The following is a 15,135-nucleotide window of genomic DNA, read 5'->3' as shown; positions in this document are numbered from 1 at the left end:
GTCCTACATCACAAATGGATTTACATATATGCTGGTGAAGTTGGTCACCACCTCTGAGCTGCAAAGAATAAGCTCCCAGCTCTGCTCAGAATCCTGTGCAAATTTGGTGCCGGACTTTGCTATGCTCCTTTGCATGGAATCCAGACTTTCTGGCAGGTCTACCAGTGCACAAAGCATTTCATTGTGCGTAGCTGTGAATCTGCTCTATTGATGCCCTCATCTGAATCCTGTCCACCAGAACTTGTGTGACCTCATCCTTCAGCATGCTGAAACTTACGGAATTCTGAAAAGCCCCGATAGGGTGATTGCTGAGACGGTTGTTTCTACTGGTGAGAGAATCGAAAACACAGGCACATGATCTCACTGTAAAGGGCTAATCACTTAGGACTGAGTTAGGGAGAAATTTCTTCTCTCAAAGACTTGTGAATCTTTGGAATTCTGTGCCCCAGTGCATTGTGGATGCCCCATCATTCTGTACACGTAACTGCTGTGGATATTTGGTGTCTCAAGGAATCAAGGGACATGGGAACAGTCAGGAAAGTGGAGTTGAATCAGCTTCGATTATTTTAAATGATGGAACAGTCTCAACAAGCACATAATCTATTCCTCCTCTTTTTTTTTCTCATGTCTCATATCTCTGCTGTTCCTGACCTTGCCCTGACCAAAGGCTCCTTGTGCCAAGAGTCTTATCACTTGCAGATCCAATCTCTATGCTAAATGTCAAATTGCACCCAGTGTGAATAACTGAACTGGTAACTTGCTTGTAGTTTTGAATGACAGTACATTTTTGTCAAAATTGCCTTTTTTTCTGTTGCTCCACTGACTGGTCAGGTTGCACTTCTGATATTTGAAAGGGGAAAGGCATAATGGTAAGGTTATAGTGAGGAAAAGAAGCAAAATAATAGATGCTCACATCGTCTACAGCTTGTAAATGAGAAGAGATTATGGGATGAGGAGGAAGAGGGACGTAGGAAGAGGAATTAGGGAATTCCTTAACCATCCCATCAAAGGCCAGTACTGTTGTCTCCAAGGGAATTAAAAGATGCAGATGTGGATGTCCCCCTCTGAATTAGCTGTTGTTGCTCCAATTGCATCACTTTGAACTTCCTGGTGATGTGAGAGAGAGTGTGTCAGTGAGTGTTGTGAAATCTGTTTGATTAGCATGGCTGACATGTTTGAATACTGGATTAATGGTGCTAGAGAAGCTCCTCTAGCTTATCTCTCCACGCTTCAGGCTCACTGCCTTTATTCCTGATGAAGGGCTTTTGCCCGAAACGTCGATTTTGCTGCTCGTTGGATGCTGCCTGAACTGCTGTGCTCTTCCAGCACCATTAATCCAGTATTTGCTTTCCAGCATCTGCAGTCATTGTTTGTACCTCATTGACATGTTTGAATAGCTGACTGCGTGCAGCCTTGGAGATATGGCTGTGAGGCTTCCAGCTATGTAAGTGTATAACGGTGAGATGGAGCACATGAATGTCAGGAAGGAGTTCTGATTGAAAGCGATTGTTAAGCATATAAGTAATGGGTGTGTGGAGATTGAGTTGCATTTAAGACTGGTGGTGAGTATATTCGGTTAGGATATATTAACGTTTTGTGGCACCACATTCAGGTTCTTTATTCATACAGATTGGAAACATACTCTTCATCCCAATTAGTTTATGCCAACCAGATTTCCTACACTGGACTACTTCCATTTGCCTGTGTTTCATCCATATCCCTCTAAGCATTTTCTATCCATTGACATATCCAAATGTCTTTTAAATGTAATCATTCTACCTGCCTCTACCACTTCCTCTGGCAGCTTGTTCCATATTTGCACCGCACACTGTATGAAAATGATTCCCCTCAGGTCCCTTTTAAATTCTTCCCCTTTCACCTTAAACTTATGCCCTTTAGTTTTAGACTCCCCTACCCTGGGGAAAAGACCTTGGCCTTATCCATGCCCCTCCATGATTTTATAAACCTCTATAAGGTCACCCCTTAGCCTCCTATGCTCCAGGGAAAAATGTCCCAACCTATCCAGCCTTTCCATTAACTCAAACCTTCCAGTCTCGATAACATCTTTATAAATCCTTTTTGCACCCTTTCCAGTTTAAGAACCTACTTCTTCTAGCAGGTCAACCAGATTTGTAAGCACTACCGCAAATGTGACCTTACCAATGTCTTATAGAACTGTGACATGGTGTCCCAACTCCTGTACCCAGTGCTCTGACCGATGAAGGCAAACATGCCAAATGCCTTCACCGCCTTATCTACCTATAAGGGCCCTTTCAAGGAATTATGTACCTGCACTCCTCAGCCTCTCTGTTCGGCAACACTCCCCAGGGCCCTACCATTAATTGTATAAGTCCTGTCCTGGTTTTGTCTTTCCAAAATGCAACATCTCGCATTGGGTCTAGACTCCTTGTCCTTGGGGCTAGGTTCTATGATTACCTCTTCCCATTTGTGTCTTGAGGGCCCTTTGAACCTTGGCAAATACAGCATAACTCATCAACTTTCTACTTCCACCAAAGTTTCTGGTGCAGCATCAGAAAGCAGCTTGTTACCATATTCTCCAGAGCAATTAGTCAGTAATGTGTCCATTTGGTGAGGTTGAGGCCATTACTTCTTCCAGTACTAGATGTGATGAAGACATCAAACTCTTTTATTTTTCTGTTTATGCAGTGGTTACACCGCCATCAATTATCCCTTGATGGCATATGTGCCAGAACCTGACAAGCCAGTTAACAGTGCTGAACCAAGTAGATCTGAAGTTACCGCAGTCAGGTCATTGAGTATCAAAGACACCTCTGTGAATGAAGCTAAACTGGATTTTCTTCCAATAACTGGAAACATACATGGCTCATTGCAAGGTAACAGCTGAAATGCACATGATTCATTACATGGTAAGAGCTGAAACATGTGTTGCTTATTCTATTTTCTCAACTGAAATACAAATGGCTCATTGTATGATAAGAGTTAAGAAAACTTGAAAAATAGTTACTGCCAGGCCCAAATCCAGGCTCCATGTTCGGTTCTGCCAAAGACCCTCCATTACCTTCCCCAAATGACATATAGTTTATGTATGAATCTAGAGAATGTAGACAGCTCTTCACTATCACAGCCAAGTCAGTGGACAATTTCACTCACGGTTCACGTGGGTTTCTTAGATAGTAACCAGGAGTGGGGACTAAACCAAGATAATGACTCCTGTACCATCCTGACTAAAGTGAAGAATCTTTGAGAATGAAGCTTACATTTTTCCAGCCTTACAGTTCAAGAAAAGTTGCTTTAACCCATAAATCATCAGGAACTGACAACATTTTCATTATATTAATCAGAATGTGAATAAACAAGCTAGGCATGCAGTCAAATAGTTACAGGTGTTGTTTATTTAACTTCCTGTCACACTCTGATAACTCTTTCATCCTCCACCCCTAAATTTGACCATTCAGCAGTTTGTCTTTTAGCAGCTAATCCCTAAACTGGGGCTTCCCAAATGAGTATCAGGACTCACTTTGTGGAGTTATAAACTGGAATTTTGGAGTCACAAGCTCTGAGGCAGCAATGGTTACTGTAGAGCATTGATTGAGTTATAATGGCTGTGGCCCTTCTCCAACGTGGCCCACCACTCTTACAACAGCATGAACACCATCCCTCTCATCCCTTTCCCCCAAGCCAACATAAGAAAATTCAAACTTCTAAATGGGTTTATAACGGTGAAATGTTTGGGAAGCTCTAGAGTTCCTTCTCTAAATCTCTGCTCTCATAAAATACTTCTTAAACCTACCTGTTTGAGCAATTAATACATCAGCCAACCTAATATCTTATGTTTTTGATGTCTCTTTGAATTGAATTTTAGTCCCATTTAGGCAAGGAAGGGAGGCAGGCGAATGCTAAAAATAGAGCTGGCAAGCCAATTCCTCAATTGGACCATTTCATTTGGCTTCCAGGTTCCCGCAGATAGCAGGAGCCAGTTTAGCTGTTTAGTAGTTTACTCTCTATTGCATCCTGCGGTTGCTTTCAAGCTGGATGTCCTCCAATTGGCTTTCCAGCTTCAAAAGCCTTCCTGCTGTCCTTAATTGCGTGCCTACACTCTGGCCAATTATTGGCCACTCTGGGACAATTCACATTGGATGACTGTATCCAACACAGTTGGAATGCTTCTGACCACCACCCCCTTTGATCTTGACACCAGGGTTCACAAACCCACAGAGAACCTCCTTACTGTTGCATCCGATAATCCTTCTGTAAGACACCTAAGAGACAATTGATAATTGTTCTTAACCAGTCAACATGGATCTTAAAATCTTGGCATCTTTTCCTCACCACCTGCTATGCAATGTTGGAGGCTAAGAATGGAAATGCAATGCTCAGTTATCACATGGTTAAGAATTCATTAGGTAAATCTTTGTCCATTTTTAACATCTGTTATAAATGCACCTGCTCAAACATGCCTGCCCATGGACAAACTGATATCTTCAGTGTTCCAATTTACATCTGTTGTGTTATCCTGAGAGTGTTGGGATGCAGCAGAATGATTTGACAACCCAATTCCTGAACTCCAACTTTCAACTTTGATATTGAACAATAACAGGATGGAAAGTGCAGCCCATGGCTTTCTGTGAAGTCCCACAATATTTATGTATGTATTTGTGACTTCCATTGCTTCCCTTCCCTTTCATATGTTTGTAGCTAGTGGTTTCAGATTAATTGATTTATTCCCAGATGATCCAATGAGGCTTGATGTTTGTTGATTATGTGGCTTTTAAAAGTTCCATTGAGCTAATTGATCCTGCACCTCAATGGAAAAGAAGACATTCATATTTAACGGTAGTTTATTACTGATTTTGCCTATAATTCTGGATATTGCTTACTGTTTGGTTACATACATACTTCTGAACTAAAACATCCCCACCCACCTCAGTTAATTCTATGATAAAATGGCAGCATCTTATCTGTGGTCCTTTACAGCTTTTGAGCCAAGTACAACTTTAAAATATTGCCACTGCCATTAGATTAATGGTCAAGAATGTGATTGAATAGGGGATAGATAGAATCCTACTTCCTGGTGACTTTAGGTAAGTTGAGGTGCAGAACAGGTTCAGAGTGCTGAAAAGCTGACTGTTATTCCTGGGTTTTTATGTTTCATTAGCATTTGGAACTGTGAGCCTTTAAGCGTTACAATGGTGAACAAAATGTTATTTGTGCAACCCTGAGATATGTGAATGTCATGAGTGACTGGAAAAGTTCTGATGAAAGGCTATCCTGAAATAGATAATGCTGTTTCGCTCCAAATGCTACCAGACCTGAATATTTTTGGCATTTTCTGTTTTCATTTCAGATTTCCAGCATTAGTTGTATTATTGAAGAAATATCCTTTTGGATTGTGTATGTGCCTGACTGTCTGTCCCTGAAGATTCAGGGGCAAGGCTCAGTAGGCAGGGCTTCATGGTGACCTCAGCTAGTCCAGAAATTCAAGCCATGCTGTTCACATTGGTGTACTTTTCAGAGCAGCCTTTCAGCCAACCGAGCTAACTAATCCCAAGTTATTTTACTTTTGTGATTGTGAGCACGTCTTTCCCCTTGCCCTTTCAAAAGTGATCCTGTGCCGTATGTGACAGAAATAACTTTCATTTCTAAAGAACCTTTAACGTCTTCTAGATGTCCAGAAGCATTTCAGAGCCAACGCAATAGTCTTCAAGTGTGGTTAGGCCCTATTGTAACATCAAGATGTTTACTTTGTAATTTTAGTCCTGAATGGTTTTCCTGAACATTTTCACACTGCATTCTCCAAAGCAGGATCATTCAGTTTCACAAAGCTTTTCTGAGCTGACTAATTAACAGTTACCATTTGAGTTGCTGCACTGGTGCTGTAATGAATAATCTGAATCTACCCTACATCTGCTCCCTCTGGGCTACCGCACCACAGCTACAGTCCTCTATTGTTAGAAACTAGAGGACTTTCAATAGGAAACTGAGTGTGAAACGTGGCACTAAACATGTCCCAACATATGCCAGTGTGTCAAGATGTTTAGCATCACAGCGATGAATGAGAAAATTAATTGGTAATTAGCCCTCTTGAAGGCTGGAGCCATTTTTTTAGCACCGCATCAGCCCTTAAAACAAGCAAAACCAGAGTTTAATTAATTTCTTTTTTAAAAAAAACTAGTGAGTGCATCTTGTTCCATTTTCTTTGAGTAAAGTTGTTTGCATGTGTGCAAGTGCAGATTTTTTTTTCGTGATTCTTTATGCTGAAAGAGGGTTGCCAGGCATGCAGGTGAAGCTGCAATGCGAGATTATCTTGATGACAAACAAGTGCAGTAAACTTAAGTGTAGCTGGTGGTGACCTTACATTTCTCCCACAATTCTTCCAGCCTGATTCCAAAGGCATACTGTTGATTGTAATAAGACCTTAAGAAGGAAGAGGGCAGTGGTGACACAGGACTGACTGTTTCACTCCACAGTGCCTATTTTCTTCCAAGGTAATTGGAAGGCAAGACAGGGAAAACAGGCAATGGTGGTGATTGGGTTGGTGTGTCACAGGGAGATATGATAGTGAAGCTGAGTTAAATCTGTGCTCTTGGCCTGAGAATGTGTAATGTTTTATGTCAACTTGTACAGTTCTTGACCTTTGTCAGGAGTTCCAAAGGGATTTAGAGAGAGATTGTGGAAGGAACTGCTGTTTGTTTTTTACCGTAGAATGTGGTGTTTCACTTGGTGCTGATGTACTTGGTCACTATCTTTGTCTTTCTGACACGGCATACTTGGCAAGCTCCCCAGACAGGAGCAGGCACACGACACACTGGGTCTACCGGGAGGCTGATGGTGCTGTGCGTGTTGTAATGGGCCAGACTGGAAGCTTCCCCCAGGATGTGCAAATATCATTGTCGAATGAGTTAATTGTGCTCATGGTCTTGGAAGAGATGCTGGAGTCAGGATGAACCTGTTTCATCACTTTGTTGATATAGATGGGGAAACTTTCTTTCCTGGACTTTCTCATCTTCTCACCACTCTTCACTGGCACCGCCTTCTTGGAGATTTTCTTCATGCCCTTCTCAGACGATTGCTGTGTTTTCTTCTCATCAGTCATTGTGACGATCAGTTTGAGACACTTGTGGCCTTGAGATGATATCTTTGTGAACTTCTAGCATGTTTAGAAATAATCTATTTAACTACATTCATGGCATTGGATATCATGAGAAGCCAGAGAAAGTGAGAATGCAGATGCTGGAGATCAGAGTCGAAGAGTGTGGTGCTGGAAAAACACAGGTCAGGCAGCATCTGAGGAGCAGAAGAATTGACGTTTCGAGCATAAGCCCTTCATCAGTAATGAGGCTTGTGGCCCGAGGGGGTGGGGCTGGAGGGAAAATAGTTGGGAATGTGATAGGTTGATGAAGGTGGGGGTGAATGTGATAGGTCGGAGAGGAAGGTGGAGCAGGTAAGTGGGAAGGAAGATGGACAGGTAGGACAATTCAAGAGGGTGGTGCTGATTTGGAAGGTTGGGTCTGGGATAAGGTGGGGGGAGGGGAAATAAGGAAACTGGTGATCCAATCAGATCCAATCTTCCAACTTAGCACCGCCCTCTTGAACTGTCCTACCTGTCCATCTTCCTTCCCACCTATCCATTCCACCACCCTCTCTGATGTATCACCTTCACCCTCACCTTTATCTACCAATCGCATTCTTAGCTACCACCCCACTCCCCTCCCATTTATCTGTCAGTCCCCTTGGGCCACAAGCCTCATTCCTGATGAAGGGCTTATGCTCGAAATGTCGATTCTCCTGCTCCTCCAATGCTGCCTTTTCCAGCACCACACTCTCTCATGAGAAGCCAGGCAGGTTGATAATGACTCATGTTATGAGATGTAACGAAGATTGTATTTGACCTCAGTGTGTCCATTTCTGGACTTCAGTACTTTCTGTAACTTTACTCCTCCCTATGTTTATAACCTTCCCCAGTCCCATAAACCTGTGGGTTCTGTGTGTGTCTCCAAATCTGGCCTCCTGGGCATCCAGGATTTTCATCAGTCCAGCATTGATAACCAAGCAGTCAGCTGCCTTGACCCTATAACTGTGATTATGCTGCTGAAGTATTTTGGAACATTCTGGCATTGTGCAAGACATTATATAAATGCAAAGTTTTTGTAAACGCTGGATTTCCCCCCTTAAACTCCTACTTTTCAAACTTTCAGATACTCCTTAAAACCTTCGGCCAAGTATTTTGTCACCTGGCTTAATAGCTCCTTTTTAAAAAATTCATTATGGAATGAGGGCATCCCTGGCTAGGCCAGCATTTATTCCCCATCCCTAATACACCGATGGCAGTTAAGAGTCAACCACATTGCTATGGGTTTGGAGTCGCATGTATGCCAGACCAGGTAAGAATTTGCAATTTCTTTCCCTAAATGACATTAGATGTGACATCATGATGGATGTGATACTTATTTTCATCTGATAATTCTCCTGTTGAGATCCTTGTGATAGTTTACTGCAACGAAAATGTGATTAAATGCAAGTTTCTAGATAATTTTTAATTGCCTCACTGCTCCCATTTACTCTAATTCTTTGTACAAGTTTTTGTCATCCGATGAGTACGTATCACAATTTCTGATAGCCCTCTTGTCTCTCAGTGAAATAACTACATGAGTGTAGACAGTGAGTGTTCGCAGACTATCTGACTGTAGAAGGAAAGTTGCACAAACCAAATTCTCTCAGTCCCAAAAACTCCCTCACACACCTTCACCCAGCCTTACACCTTCAGTTACAGCAGGGCTTGCTATTGAGTTTTCGATATTTCCCAGTCTGGGTAAAGCAAACCCTTGCATGCCTCTGCTCTCCACTCTCAACCAAGATCCGTGTTGTAACACCCTAAAGACAATGTCAGTTTCACAAGGAAAATTGTCGCCAGAGCTGAGCATGTATGACACTGCAAGGGAGACAGTAAGTTTCCTTCATTACAGCAGTGATTGCAAAGTGCTTGCCTGGTTGTTATGGACATTGGAGAGTGTGAAAGGCATTGTATGCAAGTGGGTTTTCTTTTCAAGTAAAAGATAGAACGCAGAATTTTTGAGGTATTGTGCTTGAAATGCATGGCAAATCCAGCCCCCAAAGGCAATAACTTGCTGACTTTATTAATCTCTTAAAATTCTATTTGAACCTCAGTTTCAAAGCCTCTGCCAGATAGTAATTAGGATCAAGAATCCTACCAAAATTTCCAACTTCCCTTTGCCTTTATACATTGAAGCCAATTATAATGCCCCCACTGCTGACCCCAGCTAAGATCAGCTATCTCAATACATACCAGGGATCAAACTTGGTAACTGTTTATGCTTAGGATTCATATCTACAAAGGACAAAGTAAAAGCAAATGGAAATCAATTCATTAACAATCCTAACATCTTATTTAACCTCCCAAATCCGAAAAGATATGACCTGCTGTTTACAAATCTTCTTAGTCAGCAGTGTCAGGGAAAGGAGGACCAGTTGCCCTGTCTCCCTCAGCTCCATTCAGTTCCCGTATTCTGAAGGACAAGTTAACCTAGTTCCTTTGGAGAAAAAAAAAGTCTGCGTCAATTGGTTACTTTTATATCTAATCCTCCTTCCTATTGCTGAGCCTGCGAGTTTTGCAGTCTGCTTGGCAGGATGATAAACACTCATCCTGAGCCAGCATTTGTGGCTTTAACACAGATTGGCAGGGACTGCAGCAGACAAGGCAGGATAGTCCACATTGGTTGCTCTAATTGCATTTGCGCACAGAACAGTTATTGTGAGACTAGCACAAGTGCCAGAAACACTCTCCGATTAGTTACCCTATTAAATAACTGTGCCTGTGAGTGTTAGTTTGTAAAAAAAATTTCAGGATGTGGGTAGAGCTGGCAAAATCATGTTTTTCTTACCTGTGCCTAGTTGCCCCAAGAAAGTAATGGTGGGCTATCTAATTTAAAATACAGCAGTTCCTTGGCTAATGGTGGTTGTAAAATGGCTTCAGAAATTTAAAGAACTCTAAAATATTGATCCAATAACAATGAATAAGCAGAAGTTATCTTTATATATTGATGGTATGTTTTGAGGAATGCTTGGGGAAGGATTTCTTGTAATCTAATTGCTCTTATTCCATTTGATGGTGCATTGTTTGGGGCTGGGAAGTGTGATTAACGTAAGTTTAACGAATTGGAGCTGAAGTGTGTCAGTGGCAGAAGGCATGCATGCTGATTCCAAAGGCTGTGATGTTGATCAAACAAGCTGCACTATTGATAGTGAATACTCCATCTCAAGGTGGACAATATAAAGTCAATCCTCTGGAATTCTGAATTGAATGGCCCTTTTTCATTCACACTCACTTAAGTAACTTTCATTTTTCCATATTTTAATCTCTGCACATTTCTGAGTTGTGAAATGCAAGTAAGAAATCCTGTGGCTTCTGCAGCTCCCCTGTAGAGCTGGTGGTCAGAAAGAGTGGTCAGCTCTTTGGCAAAATCAAGGAGTTTGTATATTTAACTTCTTCACAGTGAACTCCATGACCTGGAATGCAGCACAACTTGCCATTCCTCACACCTATCTCTACATTTTCTTGATAAGAATATTAGCACAGGAACTAATTTGTGTGTGTGCATCAGGACAGAAACTATTGTCAGTTTGTTGGATCAGAGAGTGTATCCATTATCTCCATGCCTGTTCTTTTACATGTACACATACATACATGCACACACACACACAGTCATATAAACACAGGTATGCACGTACAAGTGCACACAAAATCCAGCAACTCACTGGACGAAAATTATGAGTGAACCTCTCATATTTTTCTCTTTCCTTGTTCAGGGTTATTGATGGAACTTATTAATACATGAACTAATGCCTTTAGCTATGACCAGCTAACTCATCATAGACTAGACATGCAAATTAGACTTCTTGATAGCTTAATTTTTCAAATTCTCAAATGATGTTTTCATAATTATTTATCAAAGCGACCTGCTGAAGCAAAAATACAGACCATTTTCTCAGAATAAAATTATAGGCAATATTATTCACCATATTTTGTATTCTAAGGATGTGAAAATATACCAAATAGTGTCCCTCAGGTGACAGTTTTTCTTCTTCCTGTATTCTTACTAACTTTGAACTCGAGGATATATTTTCAACTCATTGCCTAGGAGTAAGTGGAAGACCAAGCCTAAGAAACATTGAGCTGTCTCATACTTAAATGCATTCTCTCCTGGGATCTCCCCAGTCTAGAACTCTCCGATTCTTTTCATCCTTCCTCACCCCCCCCACCACCCCAACCTATACACTTTCAAAACCCTAAGTTTGGCATTATCTGATTGTTGCCTTCCTGCCTTTTCTCCTGGCCTTTTTATCTTTGACAGTATCCTGTATCATGACCTTGGTGCTTCACCTATGGTTCTGAGGTTAATTAGTATTAACAAAAATCCAAAGTCCTTCACAGATTTTGGCAGCAATCAACAGGTCTCAAAAGGAAGATCAGCCATTTCTGATGGCCCACAAATTAACAGAGAATGGACTGACCTGGAAAGAAACAGGTTGACTCAAGCTATCAATCAGTAAGCTCAAATTGCAAATAACTCTGATTTGAGCCATTTTATCCAAGCTGGAACAAAACCAGACTTCTGCTTGGTTTAAGCTTTGAGTTGCTCTATTGAAGCAGAATTTAAGCTTTTTCATGTTACCTGAGAGAATGTTCATTCTGATTCTATGGTTTTTGTAGAAATTTAATTGAACTAATCTGTATAATTTTGGTGAGCTGGCCAACCCTAGTAAATTCACTGTCCTCACTTCAAATGCTCACAGAAGATGGACTGTAGGGAATTTTATGTTGCCCATTTGTGAAATTTCTGCATGATTGAAAAGGACAGAGACATTCATAGCCATGTTTGAACAATTCCTTCCCTGCTGGAAGGATTGTTGATTTTTTTTTGTTCATCGAACAAGTGATCAATGAGTTGTGCTCAAAGCATTGTCAATTATGAAATAGTCATAAACAAAGAATGAGGAAGTTTGTTGATCAAATAGCCTTTCTCACTCAGAAATGATACTTTCAAATTTTGTTTCCGTTCCACTGAGGAGGATCTCCCATGGAAAGTGCACACGGTGTACTAATAATAAGCAAGTGGTGTAGCAAGCCCCTGATGATGGAGTGGGAAATGACACAACCTCTTGTCGCAATTAATGCAGATCACCATGATCCAGATGCAGCCCTCAATTCGTTCATTGACATGAAGAATGGCTAATGGCGAGGACTCAGTTGGCATCTGTTTAACTGTGCCCAAGCATGAATCAACGCCTTTAGGAAAGCAGAAGGCGAAAATGCTTTCTTTTTGCAAAGGAAGGAGCAGGTTGGAACTTGAATTCAAAGTGCACTGCAAGCTCAATGATTGCTCTTGCTCCCTAATTGTGATCCTCTGATTCCACCAGACCTGAGCAGGACCTTTGGCTGATGAAATTCAACATGAGCAAGTGCGAGGTCTTGCATTTTGGAAAACAGAATGCAGGCATGGACTTTTTTTTATAAATTGTGAGAAAATTCATAAAGCCAAGTACAAAGGGATCTGGGGGTGCTAGTCTAGGATTCTCTAAAAGTTGATTTGCAAGTTGAGTCCGTGATTAAGAAAGCAAATGTAATTTTGTCATTCATCTCAAAAGCAACGACATGCTTTGGAGACTTTATAAATCTATAGTTAGGCCCGATTTAGAATATCGGACCAATTTTGGGCCCCACACCTCAAGAAGGACGCACTGGAGCATGAGCAACGGAGATTCACACGGATGATCCCTGGAATGGTAGGCCTAACATATGATCAGCTGACGATTCTGGGATTGTATTCATTAGAGTTTAGAAGGCTGAGGGAAGATCTAATAGAAACTTACAAGATAATGCATGGCTTAGAAGGAGTGGACGCTGGAATTAATTGCCATGGAGCGCAGTGGAGGCCAGGACGTTGATGTCTTCAAGGCAGAGATTGATAATTCCTTTCGTGGTCAAGAATTTAAGAGCAATGGGGAGAGTTGTGGGTAAGTGGAACTGAAATACCCATCAGCCATGATTAAATGGCGGAGTGGACTCGATGGGCTGAATGGCCTTACTTCCACTTCTATTGTCATATGTTCTTAAGACCTTGGAACTTTAGGTAGTTCAAAATGTTCAGGGAAAGAAGTTCATGACAAATCAGGGAGGAATCCAAAGTCTCTATATCACAGATTAATAGACGGTTTGGGACATTTGATCGATAATTAACACTGTCATCAATGTTACCCAAGCCATATTTAAGCAGATTTGGAATGTACAGAAAACGTTCCAAATTAGATGTCCAACCAGCACAAACTGTTGGGACGATCGACTTTGACTCCTGAATGAACTGAGCTTGGGCATTCTCAACCTGTAGTGTAGGCAAAGCAGTTTTTTTAGGGGCTCTTGTAGGGCAGTGATAGTACCCCTACCTTTGAACCAGGAGACCTGGGCTCATGTCCCATTCTGCTTCTGAACAGATTGATTTAGGAAAATACATAGCTGTGTGAGAGCTCACCACACAAACCATCTTAAATGCAGCTCAAGTTAAAATTCGGAATTGAAGGACAGCTAGCACAGGAACTGGAAATGTCACTAGGTCGAGGTTCCACTCTGAGGGTGTGGAGGATGGTGGAGATAGATGGTTGGTACCTGGCCTCACCATACATTATACAGGGAAAGAGAGCTCTTCCTTCCTTCATTGTTAGCCATGATGTGGAGATGCCGGTTTTGGATTCGTGCTTCCAAATAAACCTGTTGGACTATAACCCTGGTGTTGTGATTTTTTTTTACCTTCATTGTTGATAGCTTGTAACCTGACAAGCATAAATATTCACACCACATTAATACCTCACCACCACAATAAAAATTAAATTGAGGTATAAAAGGTATTCGCAAAGCACAGCACCAGAAAACAGCACAGGTTCACCTGCACTTTGTCCAAGCTTCCAAAATATTAACCTACAGCAAGTACTTGAAATGTAGTTCATTAATTTTACTGAAGTTGTGAATTCCATATTTAGTCATTAGAAGACTGTAGGGCAGCCAAGTTTTAAAAGAATTTTTTTAAGAACCTTCTATAGTGGTCTAGATATTAATTGAATAAGTAGGCAACCTTAAGCAGCTATAAAAAATATCCAGTAACTCGACTAGACAAAACAGATAGGACAGTTACATATTGCAGCCCTAGTGTTCCTCCTGTATTGATTTGTGCACTTATGGAACAGCACTTGATGTATTAACCATGCTGAAGTGCACCAGAAATAGAAGTGGAAGCGCGAGTGAATAATGCATTTGGATGGGAGAGCCATCTCCCTGAGACACAGCAAGCATGTAGACAGAGTGTTCATTTATGGGTTTGCAGAAAGCAGCTGCACTTACACAAAAAAAAAGTCACTATAGTGGCTTATCCTGGAAGAGCTTGCATCGTAAAACATTGTTCACTGGTTAAAGAAATTAATTATGTCAGCCAGTCTGACATAGAATTTATTTTTCAATGTACAAGTCCTTTGTATGTCAGTTACTCTTTCACTACTCTGAAATGAATACTGTTAGTTTGCAAATGTCCTCATGTCTAAGAAAACTCATCAGAATTGTTTTGAAATTTATATTTTTCTGCACATTGATTTCTCTGCATGTGAATTTCTCCATTTCTCTTTTCTCTTTATTTTAAGTTCTCCCACATCCTTAACATGCTGCATTGCATTCCCTATATGGCAAGTGACCAGCTTCCTATCTTCACTGTTTTCAGCCTATAGTAGTTCAGTGATAGCATTGACATCTCTGAAACACAAGGTTTTGAGTTCAAGTCCCACTTTAAAGCCTTGAGCAAAAAAGCTCCAAGCTGACACTGCACTGTAGAACTGAGCGAAAGCTGTACTGTCGACATGTCTGATGAGATGTTAAACTAAGGGACCATTTGTCCTCTCAGGTGGATGTAAAATATCCTATGCTTCTACTCAAATAAAAGTAAAGAGATTCTTTCCAGTCTCATGACCAATATTTATCTCTCAACCAACATGACTTAAAGCAGTTAACTGTATCTGACCATTATCACATTGCTGTTCAAGGGATCTTGTGTATCAGCTGTTTGGTACATTTCCCATAATACAATGGTGCTTATACTT

The 15,135-nt window shown here is 41.1% G+C and overlaps 1 protein-coding gene across 3 annotated transcripts in view; it reads left to right on the top strand.

Annotated features, from left to right (window-relative positions):
• Positions 1-15,135, top strand: part of LOC140486985 (MORN repeat-containing protein 1-like) — a 194,607-nt gene that overhangs the window by 50,802 nt on the left and 128,670 nt on the right. For all 3 annotated transcript variants that reach the window (XM_072586286.1, XM_072586287.1, XM_072586288.1), the window contains exon 10: positions 2,668-2,855. In XM_072586286.1, coding sequence (XP_072442387.1) covers positions 2,668-2,855 — 188 coding nt within the window. The remainder of the gene's footprint in view (positions 1-2,667; positions 2,856-15,135) is intronic.

Source organism: Chiloscyllium punctatum, chromosome 16 (assembly GCF_047496795.1).
Source record: "Chiloscyllium punctatum isolate Juve2018m chromosome 16, sChiPun1.3, whole genome shotgun sequence".
In the NCBI taxonomy this organism is placed as follows: Eukaryota; Metazoa; Chordata; class Chondrichthyes; order Orectolobiformes; family Hemiscylliidae; genus Chiloscyllium; species Chiloscyllium punctatum.
This window is presented reverse-complemented; position numbering and strand designations above follow the sequence as displayed.